Below are 27,143 nucleotides of genomic sequence, written 5' to 3' on the forward strand. Positions count from 1 at the left end.
CTTAAGTTAGAGGAGAGCTAAATAGAGCTACTTCCCTTCTGACCCAACTGAGTGGGGAGAGTCTTTACATAAGATATATAAGATTGTTTACATAATGCAGTGCATTCAATTTGACAGGGTGAACCTCCCAGATGTTCATATTTCCAGTAAAACAGTATTTGTGGAAACATCTGCACAATATCTGGACTGTACTGCTTGTGAGAAATAAGGACATTGACAAAGTTTTGGCACTCAAATTTAAATGAGGTGTGAACCACTTTAGGAGTATGACGATATCTGTGATCTCAGAGACATCTGCTGGTCTAAAGTAGCATTAAACTACATTGACTAACTAGGTTCCATTTCTTTATGAGTTTAAGTAGTTTCTAAAAAAATCATATCCAATGCATTGTTTTATTTTCTTTTAAATTTGAATTTGCTCTATTTATTGTTTTTTGTCTTTTTTTGTATTTGTAATCTGCTTTGGTCACCCTGCACAGCATTTTGTAAACCTCTTTTTAAAATGTATATATTTAAATATTTTATTGTTATAAAACATGTAAAAGAGAATCATATTTTCAGGTTTAACACCATCTTTTATTGTGATTAGTTACAAAACATAAATAAAATCAACAATTGAATTAGTTACAATTTTACAGTAGCTAAATTACCAGAAATAAAAGTTTAGTCTTTTAGATTATTTTGGATCAAATAACCTTGAATCATTGGTGCTCAGTTAAGTCATTCTGGGGTCCCCTGGTAAACATGTCTACAAATTCATCAGATGGGCACTAGGCAGTGAAAAATAGTTCCTCACACCAATTCCGATAAATTTAAATGAAAAATTCCTATCAGAAAACTAAACATTAGAGTATCAATCTCATAGCTAAGCTATATCCCAAGCAGGGGAACAGCACAAAGCTGAGGACCAATGCATCAGATAACTGCAACCTTTTTGAAACGATCAATACATTTTCAGTACGTTTTACATTTTTACATCCCCAGTTCAAAATACAAAAATAATGCTTTCTTTTAGATTACATTTTGATAACACCTCAAAATAGGACAATGTCCCATGTTTCCTGTCAGAGCAGTGACAAATGGCAGCCGTGTCAATATTAACAGCACATAATCTCACCACCATTATTATGTTCCATAGCTACTTAGATGTGGGTTGTTTCCATAGAGAATCTGCACATATTTAGTGGCTGTTTAGTTATTCCGATACTCACATGCCAGTCGTGTTCACTTTTAATAAAACATTCATTAGCTCAAGCATTACATGGCATAAGTAATATCACAAAATAAATTAACTTTTTTTTTCCCCATTTTGTGTCCTTCTGTAGTCTCTGTGAACACTGCACAACATATTCCCATATGCCTTATGTAATGCTGAAAAAATAATTTTTTTTTAAACATTCAAAGCCTTCTGTGCATTACTGTGTTCAAACCTAAAGATCCTTAATCAACGGCCCATATATTTTTATTTTTAATTATCGTAACACAGGCATGTATGTAGCTGGTCATGTTTTTGTGTACAGGCAATATATATTTAAGGATGAAACCCAGGAAAAATGTCTGGACATTTAAAGCACAAGCCAAAAGACTCTCTTTGCTGTCTGGCAATTGCTTTTGCATGGCCACAGAACACAATCCCTGCATTCATTTAGTTGTTTCTTTGTTTTTGCATGGAAAGATACACATCTGTAAACAATTATCAGGTGCGGACTTGAAGAGGCTGGACCCTGGGGCCACACACAGAAGGCTATCAATCTCACGACTTAAAAACACTCAATAACGCTACTCTGAAAGGCATCGTATCTGGAAAGCTGAGGTGCAAAGTAATCCATTCTTAAATTCACTTGGCAGTTTTATTTGTGTTGTTTGTTGAAGTATGAAGCAAAATCACATGACTCATTTCATGTATTACAATATATACCTGTGTGCAGATTTTGATGTTTCTTGTGTTTTCACCCAAAAAAAAACAAAAAAACAAAATATGTATGCAGGTGACTTGTTCACAGTTTGGTGTGCTCAGAAGCACAAACATAGCTGTGCAAAACACAGATCAAGTGCAAGACCAAGCAGTTTGCTTCATTCGAAGTGCCCTAAAAGCTCTGGACCTGTATGTCCTCACTATGGAATTAGAATTCACACCGTAAACCCCCAAGAAGGAGAGTCTACAAACGAGAAAAAGCAAACACTGCAGTCAAATTAGTTATGCTCAGTTGTACACAGCCACACAGCTTACAGAACACTGGACTGAAATCCATCTAGTCAGATGGAAGCTATTCGTGTTATTCTATAACATCCCTTAAATTAATCTTAGATGTTACCACTATTAATAATTAATGTACTATTAATGTACAATAGAAGAACATGAAGAGCATGCCTAATCCGTGCACTGCAGTGAACAATCAATGTTTAGGTTGGACTCGTAGCTAAGATGACTGTTGCCAGGTAACTGTCATCATGCTCAGTTGCAGAACATGCGGTTGCTGAAACTGCATCATTTCTGCTTCATTATTTGTTGAGACCTTTTTTGTGCTATATTCTTTTAAAATGGTGTCTTACTGTTTATCTGGTCATCTCTGTGTGCATTTAAAAAAATAAGTCCTTTACACTTTACAGACAGGCAACACAACAACACAGAAATTAATTTAAATATTACTAATTGCACTTTTTAATACGCTAACGGTCCTTTCAACAGAGGTGTTCATAAATAAAACGAAAATGACAATTTTTTAATGTCAGAAAAGGTCGTCTTGTATATATGTATATATGGAAGAGTTGAGGTTCAACTGTGTTGTATAGAAACCTTGAGAGTGCAGAAACACGCAGAGGATATGTTTTGGGGGAATAATGTAAACACCCTCACACGCATACACACAAATACACACGCATTAAATAATTTATACATCCTCACACCTATATGCGCCAACGCTAAGAAGCCCCTGGTCCCTAGTGTTCTTGTTCTACATACTGTAGTATTCATGTTATGCTCAAACATTCTTCAAAAACAAGCCTCTTCTCTACTTTCATTCAAAATCCTGTGTCCTGTCTGTTATTCTCTCTCTCTGTCCAGTTGTGCTCACTTGTGCTCACTGCTGTCCTAAAGGCAGGGCAGAGGTAGGGGGCGCGGGGCGGAGTTTATTACCAGGAGGCAGGGTTGAGGCGGAGCAGGTGGAGGAGCACGATGAATCTGAGCAGAGGGTGGCAGAGGCAGAACTAGAGGCGGCGGTGATGGTGGTAGGTGGGACCGGCGGGGGTCCTGTGGTGCTGGTGCACGTGGGGGAGGGAGCGGCGTGAGGGGGTAGCTGCGCGTGCACGCCACAGGCTGGCGGCTGCACCTGCGCGGGGGCGAGAAGCAGGGCCTGGTTGGGTGGCAGTGCCCCGGGGAGGATCTGCGTGTGCTGTGGCTGCAGAGGGGGCTGGCTGTACGGCAGCGCTGTGAAGGCCTGGGCCTGCAGATGGAGGCTCTGCTGTGCTAGGGGGCCAATGGGGGGCTGTGTAGGAGCTGGCTGGGTTTGGCCTGCTGTACTGTAGGGTGGGCAAGCCATGGCAGACAGGCTGGCTAATACAGGAGCACTGTGGGGGTTAAGAGAAGCTGTGGGGTACCAGCCTGGAGGTGACGCCTGAGGACACAGATATACATCAGTATCCCCACTGAAACCATTCACATGTATAAATGTAAAATGATGTTTTCATGAACTTCCTTGACACTATTTACATACATACACGCAGAATTTACTTATTTATACTACTATCAGATATTACACTAAATAATCAAAATATTCATACTAATACATCTGAAAATCAAATATTTGCTGAATAAACACACTCTACCTCAGTGGACTGGTTCCAGGCACCCAGTTCCTGCACCTGCTGAATTTGTTTGATCTGATTGAGTGAAGGTTTGGGTTGGGCAGGCCCAACTGCCTCTTTTGTCCAATCATCTACGAGTTTGTGCAGTTCGTCTGTGAATGTGCTCTTTTTATTGGATGAACACCGGACTGGAGGACTGTGGTCTGAAATAATGACAACAAGGAAACATTTTCTTTTAGTACCAGTCATCTTCAGCGCACCTGCCTTTAGGAAGCACTGTCGTATGGATCTTTTTGCTGCATTCATTTCTGCTTCTTTACCTCTCTTGGTGGTCACTGGAGGTGATTTTTCTAGGTTGCTGTGCGAACGCAGCCTGGTTTGCTCTCCACCGGAAAAACTGCTAGACTGCAGGAGACTCCCTGAAAGGGAGAGAAAGTGTGTGTCGGGGCAGATATGGCATATTAGTGGGATATCAAAGCTTTGTACTGGTTTTCCAGACAGAATCAGTGCTATTCTACGCTATGTAGACAAAATTTTTTCTTATACACCTTATAAACAGAAAATGTCTATATTATAATGAGGAAACTGCAGATGAAGGGTGTGGTCAGCACCTTGATGCACGACTCCGTTGTTGTCCATGTGGGAATGGGGCCGGGGGCGGAGTTTGCTCTTGGCAGGGCGGGGTCTGCGCGGGGAGATGGCCAGGGATGTGGTAGGAAGGGGAGGCATATGAGCCAGCCCCAGGGGCTGCCTGTGGTCTTTTAGACTGCGCAGTTGCTTGTAAAGCTCCTGCAGCTCACGGTTCTGCTGCGCTTGCAGGGACACCACCTCTTTGATGTGCCTACAGAACAGCCGGAGGGGCACGCCGGGTGACGGAAGGAAAGGTGGATTTAGTTAGGAGACAAAAAGAACCGAAAATATGAGAGAGACCGAGTGAAAAAGAAGGAGAGAGACATTGTTACGTTAGATGTGTTTGACTGAGACAGGGTCAGTGTTTGAGAGAGAGGATGGCCTCACTTTTCTCGGAGCTTGTGCAACTCTCTCCTTAGGTCCTCATCCTCCACCTCACTCTCATCGTCACTACTGGCCCTTGGGGAGTGCGTGTGGTTGCGTGGGGCCTGATGCCCACCCCCCAGAGGGGCCCTCTTCTCCTCCTTCTCCCCTTCCTTCCCTTTGGTCCTCCTCCTGTCCCTCTCCAGGTCTGGAGAGACAGGGGAGCTGTCGGAGAGCTGCTCCTCTCTCTGCTCAGCCCGCGTCACAGAGAAACGCCCCACAGTCTCGAGCACACTCTCCTGGCCCTGAGCCACCTCTGCTAGGGGAGCCGGGTCCACAGCCTGCGGAACCGGAGTCACCTGGAGGAAAAAGGACACGTGTCCTGCACTCTGTGACCTCTATAGTCTTTCTCCGAACCCTTTATTACAAGGTGAATCTGAAGGGCCAGGGGAGAATCAGATAGTATATGCTTATTAGAAGATATATGGATGAATATATAAGATTAATGTGACCATCAGATACATGCAATTGAATACTCAGAGAAAGGCCTGGCACCTGGAAACGTCCTCTGTGCGAGCAGGGCTGCATATCTGATGGTATCTCTCTCTCCTCTTTCACTGCCTGACTGTCAGAGTTCCCGTCTGTCCAGAGCGATGGAAGAGAAGAGGAAGACACGAGGACAAGGCCAGCACAATCAAACAACACAGAAAAACAACACACAAAAAGACAAGTCCAGCACAGAATGAAGGGATTTATGTCAAATCCCACAGATAAGACACAGACACGACAAACACAGGAATATTGTGTTAATAATTGAACCATAACACACACACATACTTACACACTTTCAGGATCGACTTAACAAACTACCATGCATGTAAAAGTTACATTGCTCTATGTGAGTACAGCAAATTGGTATCTTATTTATTTATGGACAGTAATATTTCCATGAAAATTGAGCTCATATAGTATGCTGAGAAGATGCATGGTGCAGTTGGAAATGGGAAACTGTCTCAATACAAAGTAAAATCAGTTGTATGCGATGCAGGTTAAGCAGTACGAGTTTTGGATATCAAGATAAAAACACCAGCTCACCCTACCCTCCCAGCCACACACACACACACACACACACACACACACACACAGTATCACAGGGCCCTGGATGGGGTGTGTGATGCTTAAGAACATTACAGTCTTAGAGTAAATTTGCTGCATGTATTTGGAATCTGATATACATCCAAATGATACACAGGTACACTAATCAGGCACATGCAACAGTAATTGATACACTATGACATATACACACAATGTATTTTGAACAGGGTGTTGTGATATATATGATATGATCATGTATATAGAGTACTCACAACAAAGCATATGACTCTATTGCTTAATGATGATCATAAATTATATATAGACATGCAGGTAATATTAAAAAGAACGGTTACAAAAGCCTACCCAGGCAGCAAAGAACAGGATCTTATCTACAGTTCTGGTAATGTACTTATGAATTATTATTCACATACCACATGACTGTGGATTGTAGCTCACTTACATAACCCACGTTCTTTGAAAGCATGAGTTCACTATGACTGTGGAAGCACCAACAGGGCAGTCTCTGCTGATATATGGCTGCCCATAACAGACCTGTCTGTGTGTCCAGACTCTCCAGTATCTTAAAAGGATTCACAAATCTGCAGATGCATGGTGCTGACCAAAAGGTTTGAGCAGAGATAACTGCTGAATACACCTTAATGGTGGACAAGCCCTCAACCTTTGTCCAAAAAAGTGTTGTAAGAAGCAAAATTTCTACCATGGAACACTGAAAGGGGATGAGGCCTCTGTGTAGATGCCAGCTGCCTGGATGGTGGTGACCACTTTAGGAAGGTTCAGCCTTTCAAACACCACAGAGGTGAAGATGCTCTGTAGGGATGACATGTCTGCGCCTGGAGCCTGGGAGAGGGAGTGCTTTCTCAGGGGAAGGCCACAGCACTTTCTCAAGGAGCCTGGCAATCTTCACTTTACACAGCCACCTGGACCAGTAAGGTGCCATAGAAAGGGATGCATTTCATTCACTGGCTAGAGAGGGATGAATAAGGCTCAGAGGCAGAAATGCATAAAACATCATGTGAAGCTGCTGTTGAAGCAGTATGTCTACACCCACGGGCATGTCACCGTTTATGACACAGAAGAAAGTGTATGATTGAGTTAAGGAGATCCACAGCAACCCTGTCTCTCACAGAGCAGGCTGGAAATGGAGGTCCCCCTCAGGAAATCCTGTGTTCATGATGCCTGGCATGTGAGTGGCAACGAGAGAACTGAAGTGGGAGGACCCCGTCTCTGACAGAATAGCAGAAAGAGATGAAGTCTGTTTTAAAGAGTTGTGACTACACAGTTTTTACTCTAACTGATCCTGTAGATGAAGCTTAAACTGATCTTGTAGATGAGGAAGTATCATCACTGTGTGAAGCTCTGCCTGGCATCTTGCTGTTGCACAAAGGCATGCGTCACATGGAGCAGTGTGTGTCAGCAAATGAGATAATTACGAATATAGGATGAAACAGTCTCACAAGGAGTCAGTGCTCTCCCTATGCATTTGTAGAAGACACGGGGTAATCAGCACCACTTTCTGGTCACAAAATTTCTTTGTCTGGGTGCTGCCTGTGACACTGAGCAGAAACTGCTGGCTTGATTGACATCAAACTCTTTGGCCTGCTTCTTATAAGGGGCTCAAACAGGTCTTTAGGACCACTGGGATGTACAGGGGAGTACACTTTCTCCAGCTGTTTTTCTATTTCCTTAAGCAGCTTGGCTTGATAGGCTGAGATGGAGGAGATAGAGAGGTAGTAAAGCACTCCATTTTACCAGGCAGGAGGGAAAGATTTGGCTGAAGGCTCCACAATGATTTGAGGAGAGGATCTAAGGTCTTCTGTACCGTCAATGTCTTGCTTCGAGTAGCCTTCGACAGGAAGTCAGGGAGAAAAGGGGTTTTACTAGCACTTCAGTTCAACCACACATTCCAGACCTGCAGGGAGTAACAGGAGAGGTAAACCTCTTGTCTTCATAGAGATCCAACTCAATGCCAGGATTTCTTCGAGGCAGGCCACCTGGTGCCAAGCTTAGTAGTAACTTCCTTCCAAAGCACAAAAAGAAGAGCAGGTTGTCTTTGGATGAAGCTGTAATGCCCAAGCAGATCTGAAGTGCAGTGACTGTCCCCTGCAGTGGTTGCAGCTATCCATTTCCATGACAATCGTTTGAGCATGTTTAACCCTCATTCACAAGATGCACAGGGGATGTGATTCTTTATCAGACATGAGAGTCACAAGTCACCAGGCACAGCAGAAGGGCTCATAACCTTTAGTGAAGCCTTAACAGGAGTAGCAGTAGCAGCAACTCAACAGACATATATCCCCACACAACAAGGTGTATAAGTAAGAATGCAAATTTGCTTGCCTTTACGGTGTAGCTAAGCGGTAGATAGCAGGTTAGCTTATGAGTTGAGAGCTAGCAACCAAGCAGGGGCTAGCTCAGCTTGATAACCAGCCTTTCTAATACAGATGAGTCAACATGAGAAATTTCTGCTGTTGAAAGTTAGAAGTCTGGTGAGATGGCAGAGAAACTGGAACGCAAACTGCATTCCTGCACTTGGCAACCATACCCTGTCAAGATTTGTCTGTGAGCAGTTAGGAAAGAAGGCAGTTCTGTCTGAGGCTGAGATAAGCTGCACAGAAAAGAGAGTGAGAAGGACACTCCAGGGGCAGTACAATGCTAGATATGGGGCCCCCATGCCACAGCAGTGACAGCTCTGTCAACTGACATCTGCTATTGGTGCTTCCATAGTTGGTCATGCCTGAGGCATTCCTGCACTGAGATACCAAACAAATGTTTGAAAGAGAACCACAACAAATATAAACATGTCAGACTAAGCTGATTTCAACTATAGGTCAGATAGTTCTTAAAGCTGAGTAGTTGATGGGGTTCTTTAAAAAAATACTTTAGCCATCAAATCCATTTATGAATTTAATGCCAAATAAAACTCATGACCAAAAATTCTATTGTGATAAACCTATTGACTGACTGATTGATAAACCTATCAATAAACCTATTGTGCCAGACTGATTTGTCTCTTTGGTAAATAATTTGCACCTGCGCTTTTTAAAAGCTGGATAAATGATAAAATAAAACTTTTCCCATTTACTCATTAAATGGAATGGATAAAGCAAACCTTAATATCCTTGGCTTTTTTTTTTTTTTTTTTAAACTTTAAAATACGTCACAGGTGCAAACTTTACACCATCCAGTGGGCCAGTGGGTGGGTGGCCCGTGCGGGTGTCCTTTTCAGACACTGTGCTTTGGGGCAGCGTGGCACTGGCCCTTTGGAAAGGGAAGCCCAACTGTGCAGGCAGGTGAGGGGCAGGACGTGGTGGGCTGAGCTTGACTTTACTGTTCTGCGAATGGACGAGGTGCTGGCATCCATGGTCACCTCCATTACATTGCTCTGTCCTGTCCTACTCACTCTTCCACTTCCCCTCCACTGTTCTTAGCCCTGGGTAACCCATGCAAACAAATGATAAGAAGCTACAACAAAGTCCATGTAGAGCAACTTAAAACTAATCGATGTTAAAAGGTTAAACACATAATTTTAAGATAATGTAGTGGTATCAAGACATGATGGTCACATCACTTTGAAAACTACTATTAGGATTAATAGTTGATTATTAATACTAACAGTACTTTTTAAGACAATCCCTATCTAGCAAGGTAAGGGTCAGCTACATGTGCAGTAGTACTTGTAATTTACACATTCATTTCAAATGCTAGCCCACCCACACCCCTCACTCGCTCGCGCTCTTTCGCTCTGTGCAGACGCTACCTTGCTGGACTCGGGGCTTCTTGAACAAGCTGGCGGAGTGGCGCAGTTTGCACGCCCAGCTTTTGAATTTGCGAGTCCAGGATTTCTTGCTAACGGGATTTCTGATACTAGGACATGTCAGGTTTAGGCCAAAATATCCACCTCCTGCATTGTGGTGCTGCTGCTGCTGCTGTCCCGGCTGCAGGAGGGTGGGCTGCTGAGAGGGGGGAAGCCACGGGACGTCTCCGGGGACACTGCTATCATAGGGGGAGGGGGCAGCCTGGAAGGCCGGAAGGGGAAACATGGTGATATATTAGAAATAAAGTGCTGTGGAAGCAACACATGTGCAGACAGTATAGATTCAACAAGTTAGTTACAACATTAGTAACAACAGTAAGTCTTGTAGTGAGCCAAATTATGTATTTAGCAGAATTGCAACATCAGAATATGGAATTTGTTGTTCATCGTCAAGGACACTGGTGTAACACCAAGCACACCAAACCAGCCTGGGCTGGTTTTGTGGGCTTGACTTACAAGGACTGCAGGTTCACTGGGTGGAGGCAGGGGTCCAGGCGCAGGATCCTGTGGTGGAGACAGGAGGGAACAGGGAGGAGAGGTGGAGGAGAACGACGAAGCGGGTTGGTGATCCACAGCAGCTGGAGGAACTAGAGTGGGCTGGGTCACGTCTTCCTCTCCTGTTCCCATTCTCTCTCTGTCCGGAGAGGTAGAGGAGGAGCGAGGAGTGGTGGAGGAAGCGGTGCGGGAGGAGGAGTGCGGAGAGGTGTCCGAGGAGGAGACGGGAGGGGGTTGAAAGGCAGAGACAGACACTGGGTGGGATTCAGATGACTCATCTCCCCCAGCAGAAGCCGGTACCATGGTAGAGGCAGAGGTGGAGGCAAGAGCTTGAGTAAGGGCAATAGTGGAACATCCCAGCACAGCTCCACCTGTGTTGTGCTCTTGGTACAACAGAGTCCGTAGCTTCTCGTCCAGCGTCTTTATGCGGTTGTCCACAAACTCGATTTTCGGGGGGCCCTCACTGTCCGACTCAGCCACTGAAGAGGGCTGGACAGGGGAGGGCGTGAGGATGTGCGCCAAGACGGGCGGAGGTGCCTCCGGGAGTGGGAGAGGGGGCAGGGAGGCATCAGACAAGGGCTGTAGAGAAGCAGACTGGCTGAAAACCTCCTCTGAAACAGCTGCCTCACCAGTGGAGACCTCAGATTCAGACTGCTGAAAAGATGGCTGCTTTTGTACAGGTGGAACACCAGGCTGAGGCTTGTCCTGTGGCACCTGCTGTAGCGGCTGGGTCTGCATTGGCTCAGCAGACTCTGGCTGTAGGGCCACAGACTGAACCTGTGGTCTGTGCTGTGAAGGCTCTTGTGTTTGGAAGCCTTGCTGAGGCTGCATAGCCAGTGCCACAGGGTTCTGCACCGTGTCCTGCTGCGCATGCTGCTGTATGGGAACCGCCTGCTTCTGCACCACTGAATGTGGCTCCATCTTCTCTATGCTGTCCTGCTGCTGGAGACCATGCAACTGTAAGTCAACAGTCGGTGGACAGAGCGGTTGTGGTTGAGGTTCAGGCTGTGTCTTGTGTTGCAGAATTTGCTGAAGTACCGACTGTTGCACTGGATGCAACTCAGGTACTGGGTGCTGGCCTGGAAAGGTCACATAGTGTGCGCTCAGCTCTGAGACTGAAGGGGCACCAGCACTAGCCTGGGTCAGAGGCTGGGGCTTCGTCTCCATTGGCTTAGGCTGTTGTAAGGTTTGTGGCTCTGTGTGGCCAGTTTGAAGCTGTACTTGGTGAGTTAGCTGATGGACTGGCTGCTGTGCTGTCTGCTGTAAAGTCAGCTGCAACTGTTGTTGCTGATGTTGTGGAAGCTGCTGCTGAATCAGAGTTTGATCGTTGCTGGCCATCACCGACTGTGTTGCCTGAGCCTCTGTGAGTTGTTGCTGTGGGAGACCTTGTTGGAGGACTTCTGCATTCTGCATTGTTGATACTGGGGTTTGAGGCAACTGTTGCTGTACTCGGTCGCCATGACTTAACATAGAAGCAGAAGATGGGCCAGAGAAGGGCTGCTGATTCTCAGGCATGTCATGCACCTTAGCAGAAGGCTCTCCTGGGCACAGGCCAACACTGGAACAAGTTGTGGGCTCAGGCTCAGCCTCAGGAAAGGGGACAACAGGAGGTACAGAGGCCGGGTTGCGGACTGGGGCTTGAATGGCTGTTGCTGACACTTTGCTAGGATCTCGTTGTGCGATAGCCGTTATGTCTTGATTAGCAGGAGCTGCAGTGGACGTAGGCTTCTGGACAGTTAGTGGGGCACAGGCAGCAGAGTCTGTGGCAGTGGTGTCAGGAACAGAGGCAGGGATGGAGGACACCAAAAGCGAGGAACAGGGGGGAGCTATGAGTCCAGAGAGAACATCTGACTGCTGTGAACCCTCATGGTCTGAAGCTACAGCAAGTATGGAGTACAAGTCATTCTTAGTAAGGTTAAATAATGAATTACTAATAATGAATATTGAAGTTACATTAAGTAAAACCATGATAACAGAGTGTAAGATCATAAATGTTCAAAACTGTATAAATCAGTCATAATTCCAGGGCAGTGTTGTTGCAGAATACCTCTCTCAATTTCCGTGGTCTTGGAGCCTTGGCTCTCCCCTACTGCAGGTGGAGTGGTGGCTCCTTGATTGGAGTGGGAGTCACGATGTCGAATAGTCTGATTGATAAAAAATCGCCAGCGACCCACTGGAGAAGACTGAGGGGCCGAGTCCACTGATGAAGCAAGAAAAAAGAAATGCAATCTCTATCCATGTTTTCAATCTTGAAAACTAGTTCATTAACATCTGCAACCAAGGGACAAAGACAACTCGTTTTAATCAAATAACTTGATTAATCCAGGGATCAGAAGACGTAACATGAAGGTAAAACAAATCAAGACTAAACATGGTGCTCACTAGTTGAACTTGATGGAGTGCCCACATGTAGCTGCTCCATAGATCCGTTCTGAGAATGAAAACAAATCATTTACTACTGTAAATTCAGAGTGTGTAGGAAAATGTGGGAAAACAACTGGTGTATTTTTAATGTTTGATGAATGGTATAATGACAAATTTTGGATGTATGGACCAAATATGATTTCATAATGCTAGAGCAGACAGACCTGTGACTGAGTGCTCAGGATCTCCTGGGCTTTCTGCACTATGGCCCTCAGATCCTCTACAAACTTCTCCTTCTCTGACTCAAGGACAAAATCCTCTTCGACCTCCATAAGAACATTGAGATATATATTCTTTGCAATTTTTAAGTTTCTTTTTCAAAGTTTAAACTCAGCAGGCAAGGACAAACACTAAACAAAGAAAATAATTTGATTTGAATTAATTATTTGTGTTTCATTTTCAATTAAAATCACAAAAGAGGCTCAGATTTTTTTACCATGTAATCAGCTATGTCCTCAGGTGCGTCTCCCTCAGTATCAAACTTGAAAGTGACCATCTTGTTACTGTGGGTTTCGAGCTGGCACTCCACCATGTTGTCTCCGGTGTTTGAAACCTAGAAAAAGCAATATATTAAGTCCTAAGTCTTAATCTGAAAGGTTTAACTGAACATATTTTTTTCTGCTGAACTACCCAGCTGTGATTGCTTGTTGAATGTACTGCAAATATCCAATTTGATTCTGAAGTTGAGTAAAGGCTCACCTGCAGCATGCTCAGCTGAAAGTGAGTGGCTCTCTCAGAACGATTGCAGGACGCTCTCCTCTGAGGTTTCACTCTTTCCACTTTCCCATTGAATGACTGGGATTCCTCTCCATTGGCTGGAGCAGAGCTGTAAGCAGTTGTTTAGAAGCAAATCAGAATGTTAGAGTACATTGACCTTATACAAACCCCGCCCCCAAAAAAACCACTTGTGGTAAAAAATGTGGTTACGTATTTTCTTAAATACCTTGATAATGAATGCTGATTGGCAGACTGGTTTGGGCTCTCCTGTTAATTTAGATCAAGACACAAAGCAACATAAAGAAAACAGAAATATATAGATATGTACAGTAAAAATGAAATGCCAACAGTAAATACTATAAACTTCAAAGTGAAAGTAATATACATTTTTATATAAACACTGAAAGTATTTAAGCCTGAGAATTAAGGTAAAACAACCTGGAAATAACAAGCATGTAAGCATAAGTTTGATTCTGTAGCTATTAATATTTAACACCGATTTAAAAAATACAAAGTAGACTACATGCTTATGAAATTATTAAGAATTAAGAATTAGAGAGGGTTGTTATGATATCTTTTTGCTCTCAAAGACGTACGGGATGTCTTGCGCCGTACAGTCTTAAGTAATGTTACACTGATAGGGGTGTTCCTTTATACCTGTGAAATGCCCAGCAATGCAGTGTCACAGTCTGGCAGCAGGTTCGGTGCAAAAGCAGGGCTATTAGAACCAAGGGGCTGTGAAGCATGGATGGTGGGAGGGGAGTTATGAGCCATATCAGTTTGCCCAGCTTGGCTTAACTGTACCTCAGCTGAGGCAGGGAGCTCTGAAGCTGAAGCAACAGCCTGGAGGCCTGATATTGTGGTGGATGGTTGGAGGAATGTATGACATGGGCTAGACGGTATCTGTGGGGGCTGCAATGCACCCTGGGAGTAAGGTGGCTTCACTAATGTGTCTGGGGTCTCAGTGTGTGTCTGAGTATGCATGTGGGCCTGTGTTTGGACATGAGTCTGTGTGTGCATGTGTGTTTGTGCCTGTGTGCTTGTCTGGGTGTGAGTGTGAGCAGGTATGGCTGGCTGAGACTGATGTTGTGGAGAAGATGGTACACCTGCTACATCCTGACTGTAAAGAGGAGCAGTCTGACTTTGTGTCTGAGGCATCTGGATTGGTGGGACATGTGCGGGAACCACAGGATGCAAGGCGGATGCTAGCTGAGATGGCTGGTGATTTAGATCTAGTGCCACTGCTGTTTGCTGTGGTAGTGAAACTTGCTTTGCAGTTGACAAAACTGGCTGGGCCTGAAGCTGCTGCATCTGATGAATGTGTATGTGCTGCTCATACTGTTGAGGAACTTGAGATGGTACAGGTGGTACAGGCTGCATGACAGTCTGCACTGGCATGGAAACCGGCTGTTGTTGCACCTGTAGGATCGCCGGAGTTTGCGCCTGACTTTGAATTTGAGTCTGACCTGTCTGTTGTAAGCACTGCTGAGTGGTTATCAAGGTAGTAGGTACAGTGGCTGATGTTGCTCCAACGGTACTTCCCACTGACACTGGAGACAGCACAGCTTGGTGATATTGTTGTGGTGGAAACTGTTGCTGTTGGGTCCCCTTCGTTAGGTCCAGATGGACTGGCTGGAGGGTCTGCTGACTCATTTGTGAAGCTTGAGCATACTGAATTGGCAGCAAGGACGAAGGGGCCTGAGGCTGCATTTGGTTAGGTATTTGAGTTGATGGAGGTACTGCTTGGACTTGACAAAGAACAGGAGCTACAGTTTGAGTTGGCAAGACTTGAGTTGTATAACTCTGTCCCTGTAAGAGCATTTGAGTCTGCTTCTGAGTTTGGTCATAAGGTTGTGTCTGTAGTTGTGGCTGTACTGTGGTGTGACTCTGTAATGGAGCATTGGACATTTGCTGGGTTCCTTGAGGAATTTGAAACTGTGTGGGTTGCGTCTGTCCCAGGATTAAAACCATTGATTGTGGTCTAGTGTGACTTTGGGTCTGCACCGGAATTTGACCATGGATTTGTGCCACAGTGTCACCTTGACTTTGTTGTATTTGCCCTTGTGGTTCAGCTGCTGCTGGGGCTGGTATAAGTTGCTGATTGTGTCCTGGGGTTTGTATCTGGTTTGTAATTTTGGAGCTAACCATTTGTGATGCTACTTGACCAACAGCTGGGACTTGTGATTCCACTACAGAAGTTTTCTGTTGCTGCTGTGAGAAAGCAACTTGCTGCTGAGTAAATGCTTGTTGCTGTTGCTCTATTTGGTGATGAGTAAGAGTACTGTGAGGCTGAAGGGGTGTGGCTATAATCTGTTGAGTAATACATTGAGGTATCTGACTGATTTGCTGAACTGTCTCAAGGTGTTGGCTGAGGACTGCTTGTTGGTCCAACTGTTGTTGCTGTTGTAACAACAAGGCCTGCTGGTGCAGCTGCTGTAGTTCCTGCTGTTGCTTGAGTAAAGCCTGCTGCTGTTGCTCAAGAGTGACACCTTTCTGTTTTCCACTGTGATGTTGCCCATGATCTGCTTGTTGGTCCAGTTGTTGCTGCTGTTTTTGCTGTAGCAACAAAGATTGCTGTTGTAGCTGCTGCTGTATCTCAATTTGTTGTTTTTGTAGTAGAGCTTGCTGTTGCAACTGCTGTTCTCTCTGTTGTTGGAGTAACACCTGTTGTGCTTGATCCATCTGTGGCTGAAATGTATGCTGCTCTATTTGTTGTATTTGAGATTGTAAACTTTGCTGCTGTATAGGTTGTTGCTTTTGTTCAAACTGTTGTTGCTGCTGTAGAAAAGCTTGCTGTTGCTCCACTTGTTGCTGTTGTAACAGCACTTGTTGATCTAATTGGTGTTGCTGTTGAAGTAGTGCTTGTTGCTGCTGTAAAACAGCTTGCTTTTGCTGTTGCTCTAGCTGCTGCTGCAATAGAGCTGCTTGTTGCTTCTCTATTTGCTGCTGTTTCAACAGTGCTTGCTGCTCAAATTTTTGTTGAACAAAAGCTTGTTGATCTAGCTGTTGATGTTGAAACAACACTTGCTGGTCTAACTGTGGCTGTTGTTTTTGCTTCAACAAAGCTTGCTGTTGTTCAAACTGTTGTTGCTGCAAAAGAGCTTGTTGCTGTTCTAACTGTTGTTGGTGCCGTAAAACCTGTTGTTGCTCCAAATGCTGTTGCAATAGTGCGTGTTGTTGCCGTTGCTGTTCTGCTTGTTGTAAAATTGCCTGCTGTTGCTCTACTTGCTGCTGATTCTGTATGGTTTGCTGTTGTTGCTTAATCTGCTGTTGTACTACAGCATTTTGCTGTTGTGGAAGAAGCATCTTTTGCTGCTCTATATGTTGATGCTGTTGTAAATAGATTTGCTGTTGATTTTGTTGTTCAATGTGCTGTTGCATAATAAGTGCTGCTTGTTGCTGCTCCCCAAGTTGTAACGGCTGAGAGGCCGATTGTAGCACTGTTGCTTGTTGTAACATGGTCTGTTCTTGTGAATCAGCCTGTCGTGGCACATATACCTGTTGTTGCAATAACAACTGTGGTTTCTGTTGCTGCTGTTCCATTAAAGATTGCTGTAATGGCACCTGCTGCTGGACTTGTTGAATTACAGGTTGCTGCTGCTGGGCCACTCCTGCAGGTTGCTGTGAATATACCTGGTGTGGTGTTTCTGTTTGCTGTGGGTTAGCCAGAGTCTGTGGTTGCTGCTGTGGTATATACGGCTGTGGAGGTACATTTGAATGGAGCTGCTGCTGCTCCTGCAAAACCACTTGTGGTTGCTCAGTCTGGTGGGATTGCATTCCTGATGATGCAGGAGGCTGTTGCAGCAAGGTACTCTGCTGAATTTGGTCCATCTGTTGTAATAAAACCGCCTGTGGTTGTGGTTTCACATTTGCCTGCTGTGATGGTGATGAATGTGGTTGTATAAATGTAGTCTGTAGATCTAATACTATCTGTTGTTGTGTCTGAACTGCAGTTGGTTGAGACACATTTTCTGGCTGTTGCAGAGGTGTAACGTTTGGTTGGTTCTGTGGAGTTTGCAGCATTATTCTCCCTTGTGAGGATCCTGTAGGATCTCCAGCAGACATGGGTGCAGGTAGGACATTAATTGGTGTCTGGGATGAAATGGAGGGTACGTATGACTGGGACTGTATTTGTGAAGCATGGGGAGTCACTGCCTCTCCTGGCTGGAGGAATGGCATTTGTGAATCAGAGGGATATGTGGTGAGAGACTACAGATATGTGTGAACATATTATTGATTGGGGAGGGCATGGAATGAGATGTCAGTGTCAAGAAGAAAGATTGGGGAGAAAACAGAGTAAGACGATGCATTAGTAGGGGTGACATTAATTATCCAAGTATAACAGGACAAAGTGGAATCTAAGGTTTAGTACAGGCTGTTCATACTTTTCATCTTCTGTTTCTTCTTGCTTGGATACTATGTTATGCTTAGACTCAGTAAAATAATGTCAGTAAAATCATGTTAAGTACAATTCACCACTATTCCTAAAGTGAGAGGCTACACTTTCAATTAGCAATTTTAGAAATGTAGTTACCCTTTACTGGTCAGAAAACTTGTAATATCAATGCATGTAATATTAGTTTTCTCACTGTCATGCTGTGTTCTGGCCTATTCTGAACAACTGCCATCTTTATCATTATCTCTACCATACTGGTACTGGAGAAGGCCTCACTATGTAAATAAAGGCTTTAACAAATCGCACGTGTGCTGACAGAATGCTTGTAATGCATTTTATATATAGCCTATATAGCTTATATATCTCAGTTGTGTGCAGTCAGGTGCTTCTAACCTTTCAGAGCGGTATATAACAAAAAAATGGATGGAAGTAATAATAGTCATATTTCCCAAGTAAAGTAAATACTATCAACCTATTCATATAGGCTGCTTTACATATTCTTGGTTACTATCGAATACATCTGAGAGTGGAACTAATCAAAATTGCTTGGTAATATGGCTGCTGGTTGCTGTGCACATGCCTACATGCCCCTTCTGGTAATACTTTAAAAGGGTTTTCTAATGTAAGTCTATTAGCAAATTCTGACCAGTGAAATGTATTACTTTCACTATGGGGCTAGTCTATAGCAGCCTTGCCTCTCTTAGCATTCTGAAGATGGGGTTACACATTATTAGTAAAATGTCGCTGTCTACTGACATGCTTCCTTAGCCAACTAACTTTGAATAGTGACTACAAGTGAGACAGGCATTGTGGTGTAGTCACTGTCTGTGTCACAGTTTCTGTGAACTTGAGCTCCATGTGTTCTGTTTGGTTTGTTTTAGGTTTTGTCCCTATGGCAATGTTTGTATTCTTGTCTCATCTTGTGCGATTTCCCCACCCTTATTCAGGTGTTTCTTGTTTTGGCTTTAGTTCCCTGCAATAGCTTTTACCTGTGACATGTTCGTTCAGCTCACTCAATCTTTCACATATCGAACTGAAAAGCCTTTTTCAAGGCTACCATTCAAGGAAAATCTCACAATGCAGATTCAGCAAGGTTGGATAACTCCATCTATAGATCTTAGCCAGAAATCATCTAATTAAATAATCATTTAATTAAAAAGTGCCAATATAGTCTGCTTTGTCATGTCTAATTAAAACGAGGACTGTAATCTAATCTCGACCCCTGTCAGATGTCAAACTACAGGCCAATCTCAAATCGTCCATTCATTTCCAAGATCCTAGAAAAAGCTGTAGCTCAGCAGCTAAGATCATACTTGAATCAGAACCAGATACATGAAGTCTTTCAGCCAGGGTTTAAGCCTCATCATAATACAGAGACAGCACTGATTAAAGTAGTTAATGACCTAATGTTGGCTTCTGACCGGGGTTATGTTTCTTTGCTTATATTGCTTGATCTGAGTGCAGCATTTGACACTATATATCAACATTTTACTAGATAGAGTTGAAAATGTTGTTGGGATTAGGGGAACAGCCCTTTCCTGGTTTAAATCTTACCCATCTGATTGCAACAAGTTTGTTATCATAAAGAGACTTTTCAGCATACAACAAGCGTAGCTATGGTGTCCCACAAGGATCTGTTCTAGGGCCTCTACTTTTTACTTTATATATGCTACCTCTAGATGACATATGTAAACACTGTGCTAGTTTCCACTGCTACACTGAGGATCCTCAGCTATATGTCTCAGCCAAACCAGAGGACATGTATCATCTTAGTATTATTGATGAATGCATAAAGGACGTCAGACACTGGATGTTGAGAAACTTTCTCTCACTTAATCCTGAGAAAACAGAAGTGCTTATAGTAGGCACACAGAGAGCTAGGACCTCGCTCTCTAATTACTTAATGAACCCCAATGGTCTCCCAATCACACCCTTTTAGTTAAAGATTTTGGAGTGACTATGGATCCCAGTCTCTTGATCTAAGCTCATGTAAATATTTCTAGGACCGCCCTTCTCCACCTCAGGAACATTGCAAAGATTAGGAAAATACTCTTCTCACATGATGCAGAAAAGTAGATCCATGCATTTATCAATTCAAGATTCCACTACTGCAATGCCATACTATCTGGCTCTACCAGTAGCTCAAGTGCCTAAACAAGCTCCAGCTAGTTCAAAATGCAGCAGCTAGAGTTCTTACTAGAACTAGAAAATCTGATCATATTATCCCCATCTTAGCTGTTACATTGCTTCCCAGTAAAATGTTGTATTGATTATAAAATATTTCTAATGACCTGCAAAGCACAGAATGGTCTTGCCCCACAGTACCTTAGCAAACACCCACCACTTCTGCTTAGATACACCACATCTGCTTAGATCATAAGGTGCTTTACTAGTACCAAAAATAAGAAAATCTACAGCAGAAAAGCTCACACACTATGGAATAACCTTCCTGTAAATGTTCGAGACTAAGACACAGTCTCAATATTTAAGGCTAGGCTGAATACTGAGTTTGTACTGTCAGGCATTTTATTAACTACTTCCCATCTTAGGTAATGGTGTAGATTTGGAGGGCCATGGGCATTGAGAGTTCTGGTAAACTGGGATGTTATCATGCTGTCACTTCACCTCTCTTTTGTCACTCAAGTTAGTTGACTGAGAGCGGCAGAGTGCTGATGTTTCAGGGTGCCTGTGTTTCCTTCTGGCTCTATTCTTTTAGCTGTGCTGCCATATCTAGATCTGCCAGAGTTCAGCTTTGAATATTATAGTTCCCTATTTTACACACCCTTGCACCTGGAAATGCCTAATAATCTAGTCTCTCTGTTTCTACCATGGTACACCTACCCCTGATGTCATGTTTCTGAGCTTCAACTGGTCTCAGCTGCCATGGCTCCTCCCACCACCCCCTGATCTCCCCTGCTGTAGCCCACCACACCTCCACCCCAGCCAACTACTTCTCCATTGCCCCTGAAAGAGGTTCTCATGCAAGATGTGTTTTGGACACATGCACACCATATTCTAGAAAACTGAACTAGACAGTGATTACTTATTTCTTTATTTTTTTTCCCTCTCTCACTCACCCTCTCACCACTTATTCTGCGTGTTTATATTGTTGTCATTGTAGTGTTCATTCTCGGCCAGAGGAGGATGCCCCCCCCCCCCCCCCCCCCTTTGAGTCTTGCTTCCTCTCAAGCTTTCTTCCTCATGCTCAAGGGAGTTTTTCTTTGCTACTTTCAGACTTGGCTTGCTTACTGGAGGCTTGGACTCAGACATTTGTAAAGCTGCTTTTTGACAACAGCTGTTTGACTTTAATAATATTCAGTGGTAAAATATCCTAAAGCACCACAAGATGGGGATGCATCTCAATGCAGCCAGCCTTATTAAAATGTTAAAAACAGGATGCTTGTATGGACATGAAAATTAGACTTTACATTTCAGCACTATAGTGGAAAAATCATGTCAGTGGAAACATGTAATAAGAGCATTATGGAAATTCAAAGGCCAGAGCCCTGAATTGTATTAGCATGCATTATACCAAAGCTTAGGTTACTGACTGCAAAACTACTCTGTCCTTGTCTTTTATACACAGAGGGAAATACCATAGCAGTGGCTCCATATATCACATTAGGGGCAAATCCACATTCCAATATTTAAATTAAGATATATAGACTGCTTGCTTGAAATAGGTGTACCTGCACATCTGAACAGTCTGCCTGGACACACACACACACACACACACACACACACACACACAAACATACACATACACACACACATACACACACATACATACACACACACACACACACACACACATACATACACACACACACACACACACACACACACACATACACACACACACACATACACACACACACATACACACATACACACACATATATATATATAGTTCTAACACCAGACAAGATCTGTGTTGCCATAGCAACCGGCTGAATGAAAGCCTGTGCCACAGGGAGGCTATGAGCCCTGCCACCTCTTTGGCCAACGGACGTGCTAGACAACCCACCACCCTGGCCAATAGGCACATTTGGAACCCCTCTGCTCTGACCAACAGGAAACATCAGGGCATGAGATGCAGCCCCTGCACTCTGCACTACCTAATAAATAAAGAAAAAAATGCTTATTCACCAGTGTGTGCATTCAGTCAGCAAAAGCTGTTTTATTTCTGCATTCGTCATCTAATTTTAAAACTGTCAGATTTGCAGAGAGTGGTGGTTTCTGAGCACCTGTTTTATGATTATAAAAACATACATATAAAAGACTCAGTAAGACTGTCATGTAGTCAGTGATGGTGGTTCTTCATAAGGCAGTACATACAGAGGTTGCTGTGGGGTAGCTGGCCTGAGGGTGAGCACGAGGCTTCCCTGAATCTCCTGTCTGGAGGTAGGCTTGGCTCTGGCCACTCACAAATGACTCTCCACTGACTGCACAGAGGCTATCCAGCTCTGAAAGTGTGAAAGGAACAAGGATATATACATAACCATCAATATTTACACACCCGCCCAAAATAAGACTCGATATGCACCTGGTGCCAATGGCAAAGACACATTCAGAGTAAGAACCAAGTTCATGTCTGACTGTCTGAATTTGAAAACTATCATGCACAGGTAAACTATGGTGATTTTCCTGATCCATAACCCCAGGCGACTGTGTGGTACCTGTGGGGCCCCGTGCAGCGCTGGCCTGGATCTGCTGCTGGCGAGCATGCTGCTCCACCTCCGGCAGCTCCTCTGCCTCTCCCTGCACCGCAGTAGCTGCTGTAGGAACCGCAGCAGGAGCTGGGCCTGGGGCGGTCGCAACAGCAGACTGGGTGGGCCCAGAGGCAGGCCCACCTGTGAGGGAGGGCAAGGCAGAGGAGTCCCGCCGCTCAGCCAGGCCTTGCTGCTGCCGTCGCCTCTCGCGGGACTTCTTAATCTGAGCCACCCTGTCTCGGATAGACTTCCCCACCACCTTCGCGTCACTCTCGTGGAAAAATCCTGACTTCACCTAGAGAGCACACAAATAAAGAGTAACAGGGAAAGAACAGAGAGAGACTGAGTAAAATGCGGTTAAAGAAGAGAGATATAAAGAGAGGAGTAGAAAGATTAAAGCAAGACTGACACACTGCACACAACTTCAGATCAGGCTGAAATAATACAGATCACTGTAGGGAGAGTAGGTATGACAACCTTCCACTGCAGTGGAGTAGACTGTGCTGTGCTTTCCGCTATTTTCTACCTACTTACTACTCACAGCCATTATTAAATGGCTGAAAATGTATCATCGTCAAATAAATCAGGTCAATATCTTGCAGTGAATGTTCGGCATACAGTGGGAGAGTAACCACGTAAGAATGTAAGGATGTAATTCAGGACAGTTTACAGGTTGAGCATAAACCAGTTGCAACAAATCCCAATCCTGCCAGGTGACCTCGTATGGAGCCACCGTCTTCTGTATCTCTGGCTTTCTCTCCTCCTTTCCTGGACTCCCTCCCTCTGCTCACCATCTCTAGTGCCACCTCCTCGGCGCTGTCGTTCTCCAGGTCGTAGCTGAACTCGATGGCCTCGTTGTCCTTGTGCTTGCCTTTCAGCTTCTTGGGCTCCTCCACCCAGATGCGCAGGGCCAGACAGTCCTGACTGCCCGAGTCCTCCTCAGCCAGTTCCACCCGCACGCCCGTGTCCTCGCCGAAGAAGGCGTGGTTCAGCAGGTCTTTGATGGAGAGCCTGAGGGGAAAGGTGGACATGGCGAATTAAAAGGCCACTCTGGGACTCCGATGTGGGTTAGGCCCGCCAGCCACTGGCGGGCCGGGGGCAGCACTTACCGCTCTCCTCGGTTCTGCCGTATGCAGCCCTCAATGATCTCCTTGATTTCCGGGTCGATGACTTTGTCAAAACTGGCTGGCTTGATCCCCTGCAGCAGAGAGACATAGAGACATGTTCTTTCCAAAGTTCATCAGTAACATTACACAAACACTCTTACAGTCCAACTATGCTATTAAATACAGCGTAATACGTGAAGTAACGGTGGGCATCAACACAGTGCTACTGTGTACAGTAGATTTGCTCTGTGCTTCCTCTGTACGTATCAGTATTGCTTTACAATATTATGGCGTTATTTTCCTGTTAATAGTCAAGACCACATCTTTAAAATGCGAGAGCACAAATCACGTAGCACTCATGGATTTCCTTTGCTCACATGCAAAATGTACATGTACTCACTCAGATTCACTTTGCTCTGCTACAAAACTGCTTGCACACACATATATAGCCTCCTCTTGCAAAATGTGCTCTTCTGTGCACTTAAAATTATTCAGCATGCTCGTGAATCATCTATATCTATATCTATCTATCTATCTATATATCTATCTGTCTATATATATATATATATATATATATATATATATATATATATATATATATACACACACACACACACACACACACACACAATTTATTTATTTATTTTACTACAAAACACTTTACACATCCTCTAGAGAGGATATACTTAAATATGCTTTATTTATATAGAAAGCTGGTATTCCAAACACAGCTAACCTAGATCCCCAGATTTGTCTGCCTTATCGGAACAAGCCAGCCTTATCGACACAGACCTCTCCCTAACATAACCCATTCAATAACCCATCCAATTAGTTTATGCTACGTCCTGCAGATGACATATGGAATACATTTATTTACAGTCATGTCACATATCTATGGCAAAACATATATGTCTATATGGTTACATTATATCCTGTGATAACTATATAAAGTAAGTGAATGTCTGGATGATATACAAACAATACGATAAATGTAGTTAGCAATATAATGTGTTCTGTCTTTGTAACCTGTATGGGTAATAATTATACTCTTTTAATCCTACAATGCTTGCTTAGACAGCAAGTTTAGGAGGGGTCGTTCAGTAAACTGCACTATGTTGTCAGCAATTCTGCATCTGGTCTTGCCCTTGACTATATCAGCGTCATTGGCCCCTTACAGGTGGAGACTTTTGAAAATAGCCTCGAAATGATCAGTGAAATCACAACACAGTTGTGAAGTAAACAATTAAAACACATATTTACTGTAAAGACTGTAACATATTGTTACTTCTGCATTAACTGATACTTCTGAGAGGCCAGTCAGGCTTATATACTATAAATCACTCACTTACAAATCACCCCTCCATCTATTAAAGAATTATGCTTGAAATATAAGCTTTCAAATTTTACAATTAAGTGAACATAAAATAAGACCAGCACTACCATATGTTATTGTCAAGTCAGATGTCACTACAATAATTCTTTCCAAAATATAAATAATCTGGCCATTTCTTGCTGCTGTGTCTGTCTGCTCGTATGTGACAACTTATTACAGTAAATTGTTGCTTCATCGAGTGAGCCATCCTGTTAAAGTATACATTTTAAACTAACCAAGAACTATGAACAACCCATATGGGGGCTTGCATTAGTCATGTCCTTACATCTGATTAGGGCTGCAGTTAAGATTACATTAGTCAAAAATGCATTTTTGACATTTAAATCACAAATTATCAGAGACATGGAGGTTTTTGCATAAATTTTGTGTCCTTACACAAGATATCACCAAAATATCCTGTTTTTTGCAATGATTGTATTTTATCATGTACTGTCTATCCAAACACATCACTATAGCCATTGCCATGCTGATGAAACAATTTTTACAATACAGGCTATAGTTCATAGCTGACAGAAAATAGGCAACTTTAGCACCACTTCCAGGTCAAAAGTGTGATGTCAACATAATAACATAACAAAAAAAAAAGTTTATATATTTATATAAAAATAAAGTAATTAATCACATTACCTGGGGCTACGGTGAAGCAAGCCACACATTGTAAATGTGCTCATAATGCCTTTCCCAACCAATGAGAACGAAGAGGAGCAACAGGAACAATGTCATTGGTCAAAATCTTCTTTCTGACTGGCTGACGACTTTTGGCAGTTGTAGAGGTGAACACCCGAGCGCAAGAGCATTAAAAGATTCACGAGCACACAGGATGAATTTGAGTGCACAGAAGAGCAAGTTCATGCGAGAGCAGGATATATCTGTGTGCACAAGCAATCTTTTAGCAGAACAAAGTGAATCTGAGCGAGAGCAGTGTAAATCTGAGTGAGCGCATGTACATTTTGCCTGTGAGCAAAAGAAATCCATGAGTGCTACATGAATCCCACTCGCATTTAAAAAAACAAACAAACAAACAAAAAAAACTCTCGACTATTGGCAGGAAAATAGCTCCATACAATATGCATGTGCACAGTATCAATGTGTTTACAGTATATTATACTGTAAGTACTGGTATACTTGTATACTGTTACAGTGGATGTGTAATGCACAATGCTACCAGATCTTCTGCTGTTCTTACTGACTGTCTCTATTGTTTGGTGCTTATAAGCCTTACACTGGTGACTTTGCGGTAGATCTGCGCTGCGTTCTGGCACTCAGAATAAGGGTACTCGGATGTGGCCATCTCCAGCATACACATGCCAAAGGCATAGACATCTACAGACTCGTCATAGTGCTCCTCATACATCTCTGGAGCCATGAACTCTGGAGTACCTGCACACAGCATGGCACAGCAATGACTCAAAAGTGGCAACAGACAGAATGTACAGTTATCTGTAAAAAAAACAGTCTAATAATATTCTTATTGTTTTACTTTTTTTTTCTTAACATTTTGCTTTAAGATGAACAACAAAAGATTCTGATGGATATGAAGAGGCACAGAGACAAGATGCCAGTACAGACTTCCACTGGTCCATGAGCCTTGCGGACACGGCACATTACCACTAATGATTGGGTGCTAATGTGACAGAGCTAGCCTCCAACCTGCAGTGGACTTTTGGGGTAGCATGATCACCACATAAACAACAACAACAACAGAAACAACACGTGTGATGCATTTGAGCTAGCCAACCAAGACACAGACGCACCAATGACACTCTTGGCGAAGGATGTCCTCATGAGCGTGGCCAAGCCCAGGTCCCCGATCTTAACCGAGCCTGTGGGACCCGTGATAAAGATGTTGTCGCACTTGAGGTCGCGGTGCACGATGGGCGGCGTGCGCGTGTGCAGGAAGTGCAGGCCCTTCAGGATCTGCCGGCACCAGCTACGGAGAACCTTGGGCTTCATCACCTTGAAGCGCTTTAGGTAGCTGTAAGGTACACAGGCATTAGAACAGTCACAACACGGCCTATGCCTATGTATGGCTGATCTGTAAAAAAAAAAAGCACTATACGTATACACATACAGCTGAGTGGCTGAGGCACTGTCTTGAATTTATTATAGTCCCCAGAGTATAAATAACCTGCAGCACTGAAATCATTCAAAAAAAAAAAAAAACCAAAAAAAC

General features: G+C 43.7%; 1 protein-coding gene across 13 annotated transcripts in view; it reads right to left on the minus strand.

Moving 5' to 3' along the window:
- Nucleotides 1-640: 640 nt before the first annotated feature.
- Nucleotides 641-27,143, minus strand: part of LOC145643232 (serine/threonine-protein kinase WNK3-like) — a 47,620-nt gene continuing 21,117 nt past the window's right edge. For 3 of the 13 annotated variants that reach the window (XM_081709769.1, XM_081709768.1, XM_081709770.1), the window contains exons 4-24: nucleotides 26,725-26,945; nucleotides 26,193-26,350; nucleotides 23,581-23,669; nucleotides 23,263-23,482; nucleotides 22,439-22,766; nucleotides 22,098-22,225; nucleotides 14,021-17,572; nucleotides 13,590-13,630; nucleotides 13,346-13,472; nucleotides 13,083-13,199; nucleotides 12,811-12,912; nucleotides 12,605-12,653; nucleotides 12,270-12,422; nucleotides 10,184-12,099; nucleotides 9,671-9,929; nucleotides 5,353-5,438; nucleotides 4,822-5,156; nucleotides 4,416-4,645; nucleotides 4,125-4,223; nucleotides 3,826-4,007; nucleotides 641-3,614 (exon numbers count right to left, since the gene is read on the minus strand). In XM_081709769.1, the coding sequence (XP_081565895.1) occupies nucleotides 3,081-3,614; nucleotides 3,826-4,007; nucleotides 4,125-4,223; nucleotides 4,416-4,645; nucleotides 4,822-5,156; nucleotides 5,353-5,438; nucleotides 9,671-9,929; nucleotides 10,184-12,099; nucleotides 12,270-12,422; nucleotides 12,605-12,653; nucleotides 12,811-12,912; nucleotides 13,083-13,199; nucleotides 13,346-13,472; nucleotides 13,590-13,630; nucleotides 14,021-17,572; nucleotides 22,098-22,225; nucleotides 22,439-22,766; nucleotides 23,263-23,482; nucleotides 23,581-23,669; nucleotides 26,193-26,350; nucleotides 26,725-26,945 (8,926 nt within the window). In that variant the 3' untranslated portion in view covers nucleotides 641-3,080. Of the gene's footprint in view, nucleotides 3,615-3,825; nucleotides 4,008-4,124; nucleotides 4,224-4,415; nucleotides 4,646-4,821; nucleotides 5,157-5,349; nucleotides 9,344-9,670; nucleotides 9,930-10,183; nucleotides 12,100-12,269; nucleotides 12,423-12,604; nucleotides 12,654-12,810; nucleotides 12,997-13,082; nucleotides 13,200-13,345; nucleotides 13,473-13,589; nucleotides 13,631-14,020; nucleotides 17,573-22,097; nucleotides 22,226-22,438; nucleotides 22,767-23,262; nucleotides 23,483-23,580; nucleotides 23,670-26,192; nucleotides 26,351-26,724; nucleotides 26,946-27,143 lie in introns of those variants that run through there. The other 10 variants (XM_081709772.1, XM_081709771.1, XM_081709775.1 and 7 more) reach the window with 10 other exon arrangements.

The sequence above is a fragment of the Electrophorus electricus genome, unplaced genomic scaffold (genome assembly GCF_041902795.1).
Source record: "Electrophorus electricus isolate QZ-2024a unplaced genomic scaffold, ASM4190279v1 Scaffold90, whole genome shotgun sequence".
Classification (NCBI taxonomy): Eukaryota; Metazoa; Chordata; class Actinopteri; order Gymnotiformes; family Gymnotidae; genus Electrophorus; species Electrophorus electricus.